Here is a 17786-nt window from a genome sequence, read left to right as displayed (position 1 = left end):
GATATTGACTAGGAAATCATCCAACATCACGATTTAAATCCAGAGTGGGTGCTAATCTGTGTACTCCCAAGAAGCATCTTAGGTAAGCCCTGTTCCGGATGTTGACTATAACCCGAACAAGCTCCTTAATGAAGAGCCGAGGCAACACAAGAGTAAAAAGTTTCTCGAAAGATTTGAAATCAAATTCTTTGTTGTTACGTAATGTTTGTATGTACTACCTTCACTGTGTACGATTATGGTACATTAACGTATTGAAAGTAGATATCAACGGCAAACTAAAACCTCAAAACGGGATGATTTCAACTTCTCCATCGTCAACTTCCCATATTTATGTAGCAACATTCCATTATCACCTACATATGGTGTTTACATCTCTCAACTGATTCGATGCACAAGAGCTTGTTCTGCGTATGGTCAATTTTAAGTCGAAGCTGGTTATTGACAAACAAGTTGATGGAGCAGCTAGAGGTTCCAACAATCTCGTTTAAAATAAGCATTTCGCAAATTCTATGGTCGTTATAACGAGTTAATTTGCCAATACAACCTATCATTGGGTCAAATGCTGTCTGACGTTTTTCAAGCCGATTGTTATTCTTGGCACACTGATTTTGACTACGGATAACTCCGTTTAAATACCTGATCAAGATATAGGGCTCACGGCGGGTGTTACCGGTTGACAGGGGATGCTTACTCCTCCTAGGCACCTGATTCCACCTCTGGTATATCCAGGGGTCCGTGTATTCCCCAACTCCCCGGTTTGTATTGCTTGTAAGAGTTATGAGATTGATCGCTGTTCATTATCTTCGCCTTTCATTAACATTGTTAAGAAAACTGCAATTGTAACTAAATGCCAATCCTATTGTTCAACGGTCTCTAGAACGTTACTACAAATAGTAAAATTGTAGTCCGTTTGTTTGATGTAGGCCTTCCCAAAGTGAATTCACTTTAACTTATTGATGTTGATAACAACTCTCCATCCGATTCCACAGTTTGCACCGCTGATGAAGCCAATCTAACACGCACTGAAGGTCTCATTCGGACTTCGCTAGAATCGCAATGTTGGCCGTATGAGCATCAACGATTTTTTACTTCTTGGATCCAGACCAAGGTTAAGTTTGTTAATGCCCAGTACAAGATCATTGATAAAAACGGAGGATAGTGTGGGTGATAAGTTGTCACTCTGTTGTATCCGTAATCCGTAAAGTATTCATTTAACTATACCCACCATTCTGACTTTTTGGGAAACACGTTGTACTCTTCACCGAGCGGGATTCAAACTCGCGCCGACCAGAGGTGAGAGGCTGTGAGATTTTGAGCGCGATGCTCTAACCACTTGGTCACGGAATTCATATGTATTCTAGCGTCTGAAGAAATATAATTGCTGAATTTTATTCCAAAAGTCACTAGGATTATTTGTGCGCACATCCTCTATTTCTAGCGCTTGGGGGTATGTGAACAGATATTTATAGATTGCTTTGAACATTCTAGTACGTATGAGTTATCAACCCTGATAAGCTCTTGTTGTAAAGGAGGGATAAAATGTGTCAACATACATCAAAAGTCAACTACAGTTTTATGAATAGAGTATTTACATAAATGCATTTTTATTAATTGCATTTGTATGTATATTCAGTTGGTTTTTATTGCGTCATTTATACAAACAGATTGTCTCTTCACAGAATAATGGCTACCGTTTGTAAATACATGTACTAAGAATAATTACCTGTAACACCAGGAATACATTAATTTTGATTATAAACGTCAAATACCCGATTTCAAGTTTGTGAAAGCCTTAGCATTTGAAATGAATTGACTCTTGTTTTAAATGTAATTTCAAATTACACATCAATATTATTTTGTTTTTATTAAAAACGAGGAACGCAGAAACTATTTCTTTTTACGACTACCATTTTGAAAGTCACGTGATAATGAAAAAAAAATACACATTACGCTTTTTGGATGTTGATGTGCATGTACATATACTAACATATGTACACAATTAAAAAATGTTCAAACGTTATATTTACGTATTGCATTAACAAAGCTGTATAAAATCAAAATCAAAACAATATCAATCTGGTTAGACTAATTTCGTAAATAAGTACAGACATTGATCAAATATCAGCTGTGATCATTTACCATTGTTGGGTAAGTTGGCACAGTATAGTCATTTTGAAACTGTATTTCAAATACCAGTATTGAATTTGTTCTTCGAAATTTGTATTTTAAAATATAAACTTTCCATTTAGGCTTTTTATGTTAATGCATTTTTTAAAATCATAAAATAACACTTGGATGGGTTTCCTGTGATATAAAATGGATATTATTTCATAACAATGTATCTCTGAAAGAGTATCAACTTTTTATGATCTAGTTTATGGATCAAATTTTTTCTCTCCATGGATTAAATTGAAAACAAAACAAGGAAAAGGGGACACAACATCACTGAGTGAAGCTGGTTATAGTGTCAAAACGGGGCTAATCACTAAGTTCGAAGCATCTAATAAAGGTAATTGGCATTCCAAGGACAATTCTATCCATGATTCTTGGTCATATTTGGAGATGGACGAACTTGGATTTGGTTTGACAATTTCATATGTGTGTAAACTTGCATATTCAGTTAGAAAGAACCCAGATAGGAAAATGTTACGTAAGATATGACTGGTGGCAGGGATTCAGAGATTGACACTCATGCTTATTTCTCCGTAAACCAGAGGGTCTTAGTGCTGCATTTAGTACTTTGCTAAATCTAATGGCGATCTTATGGATATACTTGATACAAAGTTAAAGGCCAAACAAAAAAAATGATTAATGCAGATGAAACAAGATTTTGTAGAGTTCATGAGACTTCCAAAATTGTGGGGAGGATTGGGAATGAAATTGTCCATACCGAAACCAGCGATGAGAGTGGTAATTACAGCACTTTTTGTGTTGCATCAATGCTGAGACCCTTGTATAGCCACCTATGGTAATTTTCAATTAATGGTAAAAGAATCAAGCTTTAATGAGCAATGCCCATGTTTGGAATGTGGTTTTGAGAAGGTTTTCCTGCACAACTTCTCGCCTCAAAGACCAGTGTTGCTGGTGTAGATGATCATGCCTTTCATATTGCACTTCATCTTCTGGAGACAGGGGATACAAATGATGTTGAAATAGTCTGTTTGTCACTATATACAACACTGGGCGCATCCACTGGATAAAAGTGTGTTGAACTCCTATAGAAGTCCTACTACTAATATTGTGAATCGCGTTTGACAGCACATCCTGACAGACTATTATTCAGACATACTATATTGAGATCCACTCAAACGTCTATGACTTGATTATTGAAGCTGATCATGGTCACATCTTTTCAGAAACAGATTTTTCTGTAATAGTGAGTTAAGTTGCATGATTGATTTTTTTCACCTTCTTCATGCATACCATGCTAAACTAACCCTAAGACAAGATAGGTGGAGGATGATGTCACCAGATGTCATATCACAGGATCGGGTATGCACAGGAGTGAAACTGGAAATTTGTCGTGAGAGGTTGCTGTCTTTTATGAGGATAAAGCCGTCTGGGGTTTGTATTTTCTGTAGCTACGTCATCTCGTAATCTCAGACTTTGTGACATAAAAAAGGTGGTCGATAAGATTATGGGGGATTACTTTTGATGTTAAGGAGGTACTCTACATCTTCATAATGGCTGACTTCCTTTTAAAACATGACTGAAAATATAAATATCAGCAAATATTTTATTATTCATTTTAAATATTATTGCATAACTGAGTAGGTTAGCCCGACAACTGTTGATCTGTAGTTCGGGTTCGAGTCCAAAAGGGTTTTTAAAAAATCAGATTGCTGTTTACCAAAATTGCATTTTTGTAAACAATACTTGCTTGTAAAATCGCATTCCAATTCATTTTCATTTCATTATTTTATTTTTTTAGCTACGAAAGTGATGACAACCTTTTCTCTCAAAATCTCTCAATGACATAGGACTATATATCAATGACTAATAAAAGCAATTAAATTGTACAAAAACAAGAGAAACCGAATAAAACTACGTTAGATAAACCGCTTTTAGTGAAAGAAATGCATAAAAAAGAATCATTGTCTTGCAAGACAATACTATTTAATCATAAAAAATTACGTATTCATGTGCTTGCTTTGAGGTTAAAAAGTGTTTGAAATAATTTTTGATGACAACATGACAGTTAATACCCCCTTTAAAGTATACATGTATGTATCATCCTATCCAGGCCGCATGTATTTGACAAAATATTATGTGCCATAACATACTGGGTAGTTTCATTCATACACCGGCTAAATACAGGCCTTTACTAATAATCGTTATCCGCTGTTTTAGAAAATAATCCACATATTCTCCTCCTTCGTGATCGTGATCGAAAATTGAAAGCATCGATGTAATTGCGGAAACATTTGGTACAGAACTGTGAATTGCGAATTAACAAATCAAGACAATATTTTCAAAATTAAAATCGAATCTTTTATTATTATTATTCCTTTATCGTTTATTTTTGTTTCAAAGAGGGGGTCCGTATGGTTTATTTTTCAATCCTTTGAATCCGTCACTGGTCGTAGATGAAAGATCCCGGTCACTGTCTGTCCTACCTCTAATTTCAGTAGAACTAAGGGCAAACATATCTGAAAAATATTCATTTAAACTTCGTTTTACACCTACAATGTAATTTCAGAAGAACTAAGGGCAAACATTCTGAAAGCTATTCATTTAAACTTCGTTTCATTACTTTCCATATTTACTTGAAAAACCATTAAACTTTTATCTGATTTTCTCCACGTTACAGTAACATGGTAATGGATGCGTGTCGCTCATCCTGGTCACCACGGTACAGGGAAGCCAGTCTTCCATTGCAGAATGTGTTGATATGGGGTTAATAAAGTAGTGTTTAAATCTTTATGTAGGTAAAAAAAAGAAATTGCAAAGACATTCATTCCTCGCTTAACAGGCCTGGCTATAATTATTGTTATATATCTATTAACAAGGAAACGGGAGATTTAAATAAAAACGGGAACGCAATAGCCGTAAACAAAACGGGCCCCGGTAGCGACTATGGGTGGTTATCATTATGTTGTAGAAACAGGATTTTCCATCTAAGTTCCGGCGAAAGTCGATATTGACAATTGTGCGTGAATTAACAAACAAGAACATGGAAAAATTGAAATTGTCGGTGTATTTATGGATAACTTTCCAGTGCGTTTTATATACAAACTGTTTCGATATATCGAATTTCCTGCATCTTTTTCTCGTAGATGGACGGTAAGTTGTTTTCTTCCTTTCTTATCATTTCACATAATTTCGTAATTTGTTTTAAGATTATATCATATACACCTTCACATAATTATAAATAAAACATGCATCATTTTCATAAAACTTACATTTTTGTCTAGAAGCGTCTCTAAACATACAAATTTCCCCCAACTCAGGAGCGTTTAGCATATGTAATACTCTAACTCCTTCATTTCTGTTTATAGTGCATACGTTTCATATAAAACAATACACTTCAAAATGTTCACTTTAGACTTTGTTTCTGTGTATCTGTGTCTACATCTTTGACTGTCTATAGGCCGGTTATATATGCAAGTTTCTCATGCAGACACGTGGTTTCGGTCTATTTATTTTTGAATTGGTCAAGAAAGCAAATAACAATACTACGTTGAGACTGTTTGATAAATGTATTTAGTTAATGACAATTATGATTGACTTTGTGTAATATTATTTAATGGCATTGTGAGGTCAATTTAGTCCAGTCCCCCCCCCCCCCCCCCATTTATTATGCAAAATTGTTCAATTTTTCTTTTCCTATGAAGCTAAGCAAATTATTATAACATACTCATTGAGAATAGTTTATAAGATCACGAAGGCGAAAATTTTAACCTCAAAATACTATGATTTCTTAACAAATTTGTGCCGTAAAATTTCAATTTTGTAGTTGACGTGTGATTTGACCGCAACACCTACAGATAAAATTATTTTGAAATTACGTGAAGAAACTACAAATAGTCCTGTATTTTTAAAAATATAATATCAATGAAAATGATCTACATGTAATGCTGCAATAAGTTGTTTTTTTATAAGTCATTTTTCAATGAAATACGTATGTGATAGTGAAAAAATAAAATGATGACTCACTTATGGCCAGGTACCGTAATTCAAACGCGGTAATTTATTAATTTGGTGGATTTAATCCCCCACCCCACCGATTCTTAATCATGTCTATGTTGATTAATATGAAATATGATATGAAAAATTTAGTTTCTTGGCCAATAATTTATAGATATAATGTATAACGTTCATTTTGTTTTTAGATAGTCTTGAAATATTGCATCTTTGTCCCATTCTGTTGAGTCGGTATCCTCAATATTTTATCCTGCTCTGTTGTACTTGTTTGTTTTTCTTTCGTTATATTTACTTGATCTGATATTTTTTTCTTTCACATGTCCCTCTTAGTTCTCATTAACCACCCCCTCATTTCTCTTTTGATAGCTTATTATACAAATCAAGTAATCTTACTCCTAATTATCATCATTATACTTTAAATGATATATTATCTATTTACTCCATCTATACTGAGACTCGTAATATCACCAATCATCATATATATTGTAATTTCTCATGTACGTGTACATCATTACATTTATAGGTAGACTTTATCTTGTACCTTAAAGGAGAAGGATTATATAGGCGCTGTCCTTATTATGTTTTACATAATGAATTACGGGTTAAATTCAATTGAATTGCAATTTTATGCAATTTCTAGAACACACATTTCCGGAATGTTCTTTTAGATTTTTAATTTCTTTACGATAAAGAATGTTATACTTGCTCACATCTGTATTGTCAGAAGACATTAGCGTGTATTAAGTTAATTGTTGCTTTGTTCTACATTAGCGTGTATTAATTTAATTGTTGCTTTGTTTTACATTAGCGTGTACAAATGCATTTGTGAAATTGTAGAAGAAATATACTTCTAAAAAGAAATTGACAATACTACAAAACAACTTTGATTCAGATAATTATGAGATTTTTGAAAGTCCCAATTCGTGAAAGTTCGTGAAAAATTAGAACAGCCCCGGAAAAGCCTTTTGCTGTGCAAAGCTGGCACTTAAGGGTATCACTTAGGTAATTGACGAACCGATCGTAGTTTCCTTCTTTGTCCGATTCTTTTTTTCATTACCCCTTTTTTATTATTTTGTATCCCTGATTAGATGATTTTGTGTAATTTGTACATATAGAAATACATGGTTTTTTTTAAATATATATATATATATATAAATGAACAGTTTGATTTCAGTAGTAACATAACCACTCCCGTTTTCGTAAAATCAACCCTGTTTTTAAAATGAATTTAATTGAGATAACTCAGTCAGTACCAAGACCTACCTTTCGGCGAGTGTTTACTGACCCAATTTAAATGAGGGTAACAAACGCAGATCTTGGTGAAACTCTCACGCTTGTGATTATGAAAATATTGTTCGCTAGTACAGTAGCTCGCTACAGCAATTCTGATAAGAAATCTATAATATATCATTTCATAATTAAAATAGGACAATTAAATCGTTCAGCGTACTGTGCAAGAATGGTTTTAAACTGTTTTGTAAAAATGGTTTGTACAGTGATTGATGATCGATTGATTGTTTCTTGTTTAACGTCCCTCTTGAGAATTTTTCACTCCTATGGAGACGTCACCTTGCCGGTATACAGTGAAGCTTCTCCAAACCGGCTCCTCAGATAATCACTCTTTCCTTGATATCGGTCGATTTTTAAGCTTAACAATTATTCATAAACCATCCACCCTTAAAAACCTGACACCGGCCACTTTTAAACATTTATCAGGCAACCAACAAGTGTATTTTCCCCTCATAATAGCGACCAAGAACGCATTGGACGGGGGGAGTCACCTAGGTCAAGATCGGCCATGGTGTGATAAAATAAACCGCCGGCCAGGTAAGATAATTGTGAAGCGGCCTCCCTGATTCCCGTGGTTTACCTGTGATGTCGGTGTAATCGTTACCCGGTCGGTCCCTTTGTTCTCGTTACCCGGTCGGTCCCTTTGTTAATGTTTTTTTTTTTTTGTATTTAAGACACATTTCTACATACAACTGTAATCTACATTTACTCATTCACACTTACAATTACTCCATGCACCTTCTGCATGCACAACAATAACAATGAATTACATGTGTATAGATTATATATATATATATATATATATATAATTCAATAAAAAAGCAGAAACATATGCAGTTCCAAAATAGATTTAAATCACTAGCGCTTTCTGGATTTTAACCTGAGGATGGATGTTAAAATCCAGAAAGTGCTACTGATTTAAATTTATTTTGGAACTGCATATTTTCCTGCTTTTTTATTGAATTATTTTGACTGTGTGATATCAACTCTTTCTATTTGGATTATATATATATATATATATATATATATATATATATATATATATATATATACACTGTATATATAAAGATCCCTCCCTGTTCAAAGGACGTAAGTGCCGAGCATAGTTCTAAAGTTTGCGGCCCTTTCTGGTGACGTTTCCATATGAGGGAAACATTCTCGAGTGGGATGTTAAACAATATACAATCAATCATTCATACCCCTTGTGGTTTCCACAAACTCTCTTTTTCCGTTTGTGTTTTCTATTTTTCATTTTTATCGTATGACATACATTTGTAGTGTATATAAATTTCCGATTTGTATTGTATATATTTTGTATTGTTATTTCATTATATGTTGTTTAAATTTTACAGTTGTGTAAGTAAGTAATAGGATAGTTGTTCAATTAGAAATTTAAAGATTTTAATATTTTGTATATTTTTAGCGCAAATGTTTGTAAAGATACATGGACAGAAAAGGAAAAGTATAAAAGAAAGTGTTCGTTCTGGAAATGGGGCCGGTGTACAACTTACAGGTAAGACTCTCTCTCTCTCTCTCTCTCTCTCTCTCTCTCTCTCTGAGACTGTGTGGCTTCTGACTACATGTATTTATGGGAAACAGTCAAACCTACGGAAGCCGATCAGCATCAAGGAAAAGTAATATTCAAGTTTAATTAGATTTTAGGCGGGGATAACTCTAGGCATGTTGGAATGGGGTCTGTCCTCCAGCACTTATTTTTTTAAAGCTGTATGACCCGATGTCCAAGTATTATTTTTGTACATTATTACTTTAAGCAGATTAATTACTTTATAAAGTTATTAACTTTCCCTTAATCACATGCTTGAAAACATCTGCATGTAAAAGAAAACAGCGAGAATATTATTTAGAAAGTAAATAAGTGTGGTACATATACATGTATAAATCATCCCATAATAGACGTCTATAAATAGACCCACGCGCGTCAGGGGAATCCCAACATGATGTATTAACTCATACGCAGCTGTCTAGTTTTAAGGCTGAAAGAGCATAAAACAACGAATTACTAAGAGGTATTTGATATTTTTATTTCTATTAAACTTATGACACGGTACTGTTGTAACAATATACACAGCTTTACACAGATAGGACCACCGATGATCTGAAAGTTTGAACTGGTCACGTGACTGTCATTTGAAATGGCAGAGTGACGCAGTTATTTGTAAACATCGATTTAAAATCAAGTAATTTAGGTTGAAACAGGTGAAATAATGTATGATATGTCATACAGCCTCATAACAACATACGTGCGATGATTTAATTGCGTTTTTACGAGATGGAAAAAAATATTGTAATTCGGACTATACAGTTTTAAGAAATGATATGTATTGATACTACATTACACAAAAACACTGCCACAATAAGTTGTCTCGATTCTCAAAAACTCAGCAATATGGTTTATATATATATGTACAAAGGAAAACTTATGGAGAAAAACGTACGTTTTATGTACGTGTATCAATATCACCTACGCAACGTAACTAAGAACGTCTTTTCTCGAGAACATATTTTGGAATTAATAGCCATTCATCTAGAAATTTCTTTAAAAAGACTAAAAGATTTTACAAATATATATCCCCCATGCCGTGTGGCAATATTGAAAATGATATACTTTTCATTTAGAATGTCTGTAGTGAAAAATAAATATGGGTTATCTCCATACATACTAGTGAAGAGCAACCCTAATGAGAAGTTTGATTTCTCAAATAACCGGCCATTAGAATCATGACCTTTAATATTGTGACCTGAAAACCAGTGTCTTTAGGGAACACCAATACACTAGGTTTGATGCCCGTCAAGAAAACGGTTCTCAAGATTTTGGGTGGACACTATCATTTGTCCACTTTGACCCTGTGATTTCAAAATCGATACGGGTAATCCAATTCTTAGGTAGAACCAATGTACCAAGATTGATATCGGTCAAGTAAAGCGTTCTCAAGATATTGAGCAGAACATATCTTACTGTTCAGTTTGACCCTTGACATTTGAACTGAAAAAAATATTAGGATGATCAACTCTCTAGGAGCAACCACTTTACAGTTTGGTAGCTGTAAAGCAAATGGTTCGTTAAATATTGAGTGGAAAATATCGTATATCTAGAGAAGTTTGAGCATTGACCCAAACGGTTCCCAAAATATTGACCAGACTATATATTATTCTGTCCAGTTTGACCCTTGATCTTGTGACCTCAAAATCAATAGGTGTTATGTACATTTTAGGAGAAGTCAGTGTACCAAGACTTATGTCTGTCATACAATTGGTTTTCAAGATATTGCCAGGACAATATTTTATATCCACTTTCATCCTTCAGTTTGACCTTGTGATCTCAAAATCGATAGAGGTCATCTACTCCTTGGGTAGAACCAGTGCACCAACTTTAATGTCTGCTAAGCAAACTGTTCTCAATGTATTGCGTGGACAATATCTTATTATGTTTAGTTTGACCATTGACCTTGCAATATGAAAATCAATAGGAGTCGTCTACTCTCTAGCGACAACCACTGTATCAAGTGTGGCAACAGTCAAGTAGAGGGTTCTTAGATATTGAGTGGACAGGACTTGGTCTGCAAACCGACCGATCGGCAGGTGCAAAACAATGTGTCCCCTCTTTTTCAAAGGAGGGTTGGTTAAAAATTAGAAATTGAACTATATTTCTTTAAATCTATACAACTATTCACGCTTTGTGCATGTTGCCTGAAGAATGTAGGTGATCAAAAACTGTTATATCATCTAGAATGAAGGTACTGAAATACATGTCGGTACTTGATGACAGGATCCTCATCTCCTTTGATATCTGTTTCATTACTTTACGTGTAATGTGCATTTAAAGTGCCCATCAACACATTAAAATATATTCCATGGGGAACATTTGAATAAGGTACCGAAATATGCAAAACTAGACGTAATTTCCTTGATTCACCCACTGACTGTGTCCAAAAAATATGGAAATTTGATTTTCTTGATTATATTTAAAGAGTTTGTTTAACAATGCATCCTGTGAGATCCTTTCTCGTAATAACAAGATGATTATTTCGTTGTAACAAGAGCAAATACCCCAATAAGAAAATCAAACGGTACTTTATACGAAATAATTGTATCGTAATTTTGGGATCTTGTTCGTAATCATGAGGTCACCTTTCTTATTACACATAATACACCTAACTGTATATTCTAACCAAAGACAAGGAGATTTCCCCCCATTTAACACATCGATCGATGAAGTGAGTCGATCTCTGACTATTGTTCAGTATCATATCCTATCTTTGTTATTTTTCCTTTTGAATTTGGAATGAGTATTTCCTAATCTATAATCTAAAAAAAAAAAAACCAATTCTTTTATTTGAACTTTGATCTTTAGGGAAAGCAAATTCACACGTGATCACAATTTTCAACTTTGACACCTATTTCCTGCTTCACTGTGGCAGTGGAGATCGGTTTCTACCAGTTATCGAATTTATGGTCATATCTTGGGATTGTGTTTCTTTCATTCGGTAATACTCGTCTCTCACTCATCTTACCGTTGTAAATTAATGTTACAAAGCTTTTCCCTGGATTTGTTTTTCTTTCATTCGGTAATACTCGTATCTCACCCATCTTACCGTTGTATATTAATGTTACAAAGCTTTTCCCTGGATTTGCAACGGTATTTAGTTGATTTTATTGGTCAATTTGATATCCAAGTAAGATAGATATGGTAAAGAAAGCGATATGCATTAGTTTTCGTATAGAAAGTCTAACAAATTCGTGTAGCTGTCAGACTTTTCTATTTCCATGCTTTCAGTCGATTCTGTCAGTCATAAAACCATTCCAATACATACAGGCTACTATTTCATTTTACAATTTGAACGTTTTCTGGAGAATGGCTGACTTACATCTTTATAAATTTGACAGTGACAGAAATCCGATGCACCACATGGTCACTCACTATATAAAAATTCCAGCAAAGATATATGCTGGGAACTGGTAAATTCATGATTGTCATTAAACGGTATAAATATTGTTTTATCTCCTAATCAGGTGTTCTGGGGGTGACTAGCAATGATTTAACTATAAGGTATAGACCAATAGGGCACTGACTTCGTATGATCTGCTGGACCAGTTATAGCTACACGTACAATTGACTTTAAACTGATTATCATATTGAATTTTTAAATTCAAATTTATGTAAACTTTATGACAGTACTAAATAGCTAGCTGATCTACAAAAGCTCTTGGTTGGTCCATGTATCCTATCCTCCCAAGTCTAGGGTTTATGATTCACCACATTCCTCCCACTGGGGTAAAAAGACTTGGGAAGATGTGTTATGTAAAAGCTACATACAACAAGCACAGGCTTGAATACATTGTATATTCTGTCGAATGTTTTCTTTTTCAGAACTGCACATAGACAAAAACTGTATTGCTGTAGTGGATACAAAAATGAACTTGATGACCCAACGGCTTGTAAATACGGTAATCAAGCTAGATTATTTGAACATATTTTGCTGTTTTATTAAAGAGACACTACAGCTCATTTTCCACATTTTAATAAAGTGTTTTTTAAACCATGTATTGATAAAATGATAAATTTCATATCGATACTGACAATTTTGAACAATTGGGATGCATCAATTTACTCTCAACTGCGCTTTGAAGATCGTTCGGAATTCAAAGGTTTCTTCATGCTGACTCGGACTTTTGAATGCTTATTTACATCACGTGGTTTTGAATGACAGCAAAGGTGTTCTGTAGGAAATTATTTAAATTCCCCTTCAAAGGGGTCCACACTCACCTTTCAAGTATAAGATTATCCCCTGCTCCTTATAATAAGTAATTACAAATCATTATTTCAACAGAAACCTTCCATGTTCCCATTGACCGTTGTTTTTACAACTAACACGTGTCGTGTTCAGATAAAAATAGCACTTACTTTTAAACGTGGTGTCTTCGCAGCTAGTCTCAATGGCAGATTTAGGGGGCCAGGATCCCCCTCCCTTTTTACCCCACAGATTGTGAATGAAAATCCAAATTTTGCACCAGAATGGCCGATTACTTTGGCTAATCTTTGACTTTCACACCCCTCTTCGGAAATCCTAGATCCGCCACTGAGTTACATGTGTTTCTCCGAGCTCTTTGTTTTCCAACGGTCATACTGATCCCAAGGTAAATTTTACTTCACGTATGAGTTTTATCTCATGCTATTTTTACCTCTTTTCTCAAAGAATCTTTCAAATTCTAGATCTATCAAGTACAATTTCTCTCTCTGGACGACATGCTGCACTGTTTACTGTCTATGCGCATGCGTCTGAAGACTGAAAGGAGGAGACTCGATAGTTTGTGTACAGGCCATCAAAAAGTATTAATTTTTACGTTAAAACGATAATTTTTAACTTTAGATAAGTGTTATTTTCGCAAAGTTCATACTTTTAACAATGCAACAAAAATTGAGAAAGCGCTGGGAAAATTGTCATTTCATGATTTTTGCGCAAAATGAGCTGTAGTGTCTCTTTAAGAAAGTAGGGTGTTGTTGGGTTTTCGTGCTTTTAGCTGTATGGCCACAGTTGCAGAGATCATATCATCACGAATGGCTCATGATTCAGGAGAGTTAAATTGATAATTTGTTTTACATTACAATCAACATTAACATTGCAGACGAATTTTGTCCAAAATGTTGCTGAGTTGATACATACGTCCGTAAATCATGGAGACTGCTACACATATCGATGTTTTTAGATATATATTTTTAAACATTTAACGTAGAAAAGGAATTTGAAGCAGACTATACGTTTATAACCGTCCTCTCCACACATATAATCACCAAGTTTTCATGCAACAAAACAGTGCCGGAGCTTAAATATTTATCAAAAGAGAGGGTTGTTGCGACCCAAGTTTGTACCTTTTCCACCCCAAAAGGGGGAGATTGAAGACCAACCCCCCCCCCCCTCAAAATGGCAAAATCACTTTAACAAAAGAAGGGAGCTACAACCACCGTAACCACCTTTTGATCCGCCATTTAAAAATGTAAACATGAATTTGAAAAAAAAAATAATTAAAAAAGAATGAAGAAGAGAAAAGGGTAGTAATAGAAAAAAGATGAACCACTCATAGTTCATCAACAATTGAGTGAGAAATTTGAACACTAGTAATACGATTCAATGGAAGCGTTTGCTTTGGTATCCAATGTACAGTTACTTTATCCAAACGTTGCTAATCAACATATATGGACAAATCTTTGATTCCGTTTAAAAGAGTTTGCAAATCAGTGAGCTTGTAGAAATAATTTCTTTCAGAGGTAAAAGCAAAACAATGTAAAGAGTAATGAATACTATTCTCATAATCATCATCGAACATATTGCTAATAGCGATAGATTGGTTTAATGAAATTATGTCGTACTCTAAGTTGCTTTGTGTAATTTACTTATGATAGAAATGATTAGAATTATCTTGCACTTCTTACACTTGTAGCAATCTGTGACGGTCTGACAGACTACACTGGTCTAGCCTGTACTCAGAATTACCCTGATGACAGTATTCGGAAGCGTAGTGGTGCAGTGGTGCGTGACAGCGGAGGATCGTGCTCCTCCCCAGAAATTTGTACAGACTGCAACGACGGATTTTATGGTGACGGTCCCAAGTGTAAAAGTACGAATTCCATACGATTTCTAATACAAAATGTAATTCATCTGACTAACCATTATTACCAAAGTTTAATACATTTTTACGAGGCCGCGTTCAGTGCCCAGAATGTCTCGTTATACAGGAATGCTGTAAGAAACAGTGTAACGACCGTCGCTGATTACAACATATGTACAGTATTATGCCTTTGTAAATTATATGATTTTGTTTCAGTCTGCCCCAAAATTGACCACTGTAACCACCGTAGATGTACAGGCCCAGGGGACAACATCTGTGTGTATTGTGATGGGGAGGTGGCTGAGAGAGACTACTACAGGGCCTACACTCCCGTCCCTAGCAGTAAAAAGAAATGTGAACGTGAGTTCTTACGCTGTTTGGTCTCAGTCCTCATTACATTATGTCCCATGTATACTGATAGTGGCAGGATCGATCGAGAGATTCTTTGTCTGTATCTAACGTACATGTACTAGAATTTGTGCATCATTTTTGTTTGTTTATTCATTGTCATCACGATGTCTTTGGGGAAATTTTATTTTAGGTGATCGAGAATTGATAATATATTTGATTGAGAATTTACATGTACATTGTTAACGGGAAGAAATTTGAGTGGTGTCCTCTCTGCTATATACACATACATGTATTGATAATCTAAACATTATATATTGATAGCGGTGGTGAACCAACCATCATGTAAAAGCCCAGTAATTTGAATGGTATGAAGTTTTATTTTTTCTCATTTGATGTTAACACAACATAGAGAACATATCAAACAAGCATTCAAAAACAATATACACGCATGCACAAGTAATTCATATGAATATATATCACAATCTTGATAATGAATAAGTACAATGATAGACTATTTATACATTTAACCCGGGGATGTACTCTCTCAGTGATTGATTGTAGGTATTTACACAATTTTAGAAGTAATTTTTCATTTATGGTTGCAAATAGAAATTTCTGTCTCTTTACTCCTCTCCTTTTCTCCTGGACCTCTCTTTCTTTCTTGTGTATGTACACAGTGCTGTATTTTTGGACACTTCCTTCTTAATGTCGTCTGTTACCGTGTTGAGGTCATCGGTGTCCAATATTGGAATAAAGGGTCACAACTTGTGTGTTTTCAAAAACTAAGATAAGTCATCAGAAAATCTAATCCTACAAACTGTGAAAACCGGCCTTACATTTAACAGAAAATTTATGTTAAAAATTTTGAGTGGAATTGTACACACCAAATGTTAGTGCGCATCACTTAAAAGACATTATCTGTCGAAATGCGCATCTGGTGCATCAAAATTGGTACCGTATAAGTTTTACATGTACATGTATTGGTTTTCTAATAGCTGCATTTATTAGCGCAATATGCGATGGCTATGTAACATATCTATGAAATTCCGAATTTCACCATTTATAGAGGAAATGGGCTGTGGTTACCTGTATCATATCCTATTTCGCCCCATATCTGACTTGAACTTCGTAATAGCTCATATACAAGTTTTGGGGATGAAGTATTTTTAAGTCAGCTATGGCGCAAAGCGTGATATGCAAATACTGGCTAAGTACCAGTTAACTTCGGGATCTTTGTGTTCTCAGGCTGAACGGAGTAGCCCTTTTTCGTCCAACCTGTATAAATGAAAGCCCAAAGACAAAGTTCTGTTCAGCTACTCTTTTTTATTAAAGAAACATTTCATCATTAGAATTATTGATTATAATTCATATTATACAATATACAATAATTATTACAAACATTAATATAAAAGTTCACACACAAAAATTAACGAAGCCATCTGAAAAATTGAAAAGTTATTTCAGAAATGCGCAAGTATACTCAATATCTTACCTGTATAAATGAAAGTCCAAAGACAAAGTTCTGTTCAGCTACTGAAGAACTCTTGTCTTTGTTCCTCGCATTTATACCCCCGTACATCCTCCAAAATTCCTTACCATATTTGTTATATCTTAATAATCTGTAATATTGATATTGGCTTTTAATTCAAACTCAAAGCCAACACAATTATTTCCTTGAAAAATCTATAATTTAGTGTTGCATACTCAACTTCACTTGTAAGGTTTTGCATAATTTTTAATTTCATTTTTTTTGTAAATAATATATACAAATGTTTGACCTCTGGTGACTGATTTCTTACACTCCAATTGGTTACACGTTTCCTCTGACCAAAATCGATTTCACCCTCATGATCTTGTAAACAAGCTATAAACACACATACTAATAATTTCCCTGTCACCTCACCTCACGGTGAAAAGTTCAGACATTTTTGTTCTGCATCTTACTATTGCTTTTGTCCCACATTATTTTGCCAATTCATTACTCCATTCATTACTCTTCTCCCCTCATTCAGAATTCTATCATCTGTTTTATACATTGCAAATTTCGTTATGATACCTGCATGAACGACTTTCATATTTACAATATACCATACAAAAATACAAAGTCTTTATATCACAGAGATGAAACAAAGGTGAAAAGAATGGTTCATTATTTCATTGATCACCCTCTATTTTGAATACTGAAATGCTGTTGTACAGCCAAGTTACACTCAAAATCTACATGTACATCTGTCAAACAATATCCAGGAACGGGATCTGGATAGGGCCCCTTGATTTAGTCGTGTACATGTATCTGGGTGGGGTCCCTTGATTTAGTCGTGTACATGTATCTGGGTGGGGTCCCTTGATTTAGTCGTGTACATGTATCTGGGTGG

The 17786-nt window shown here is 34.6% G+C and overlaps 1 protein-coding gene across 1 annotated transcript in view; it reads left to right on the top strand.

Annotated features, from left to right (window-relative positions):
- The first annotated feature begins 5173 nt into the window (after positions 1-5173).
- Positions 5174-17786, top strand: part of LOC125647098 (uncharacterized) — a 76882-nt gene continuing 64269 nt past the window's right edge. The window contains exons 1-5 of the mRNA XM_056141853.1: positions 5174-5283; positions 8858-8947; positions 12824-12900; positions 14893-15069; positions 15277-15420. Of these exons, the coding sequence (XP_055997828.1) occupies positions 5174-5283; positions 8858-8947; positions 12824-12900; positions 14893-15069; positions 15277-15420 (598 nt within the window). The remainder of the gene's footprint in view (positions 5284-8857; positions 8948-12823; positions 12901-14892; positions 15070-15276; positions 15421-17786) is intronic.

Source organism: Ostrea edulis, chromosome 6 (genome assembly GCF_947568905.1).
Source record: "Ostrea edulis chromosome 6, xbOstEdul1.1, whole genome shotgun sequence".
Taxonomy (NCBI): domain Eukaryota; kingdom Metazoa; phylum Mollusca; class Bivalvia; order Ostreida; family Ostreidae; genus Ostrea; species Ostrea edulis.
The sequence above is the reverse complement of the archived record's forward strand: the minus strand, read 5'-3'. Positions and strand labels throughout refer to the sequence as shown.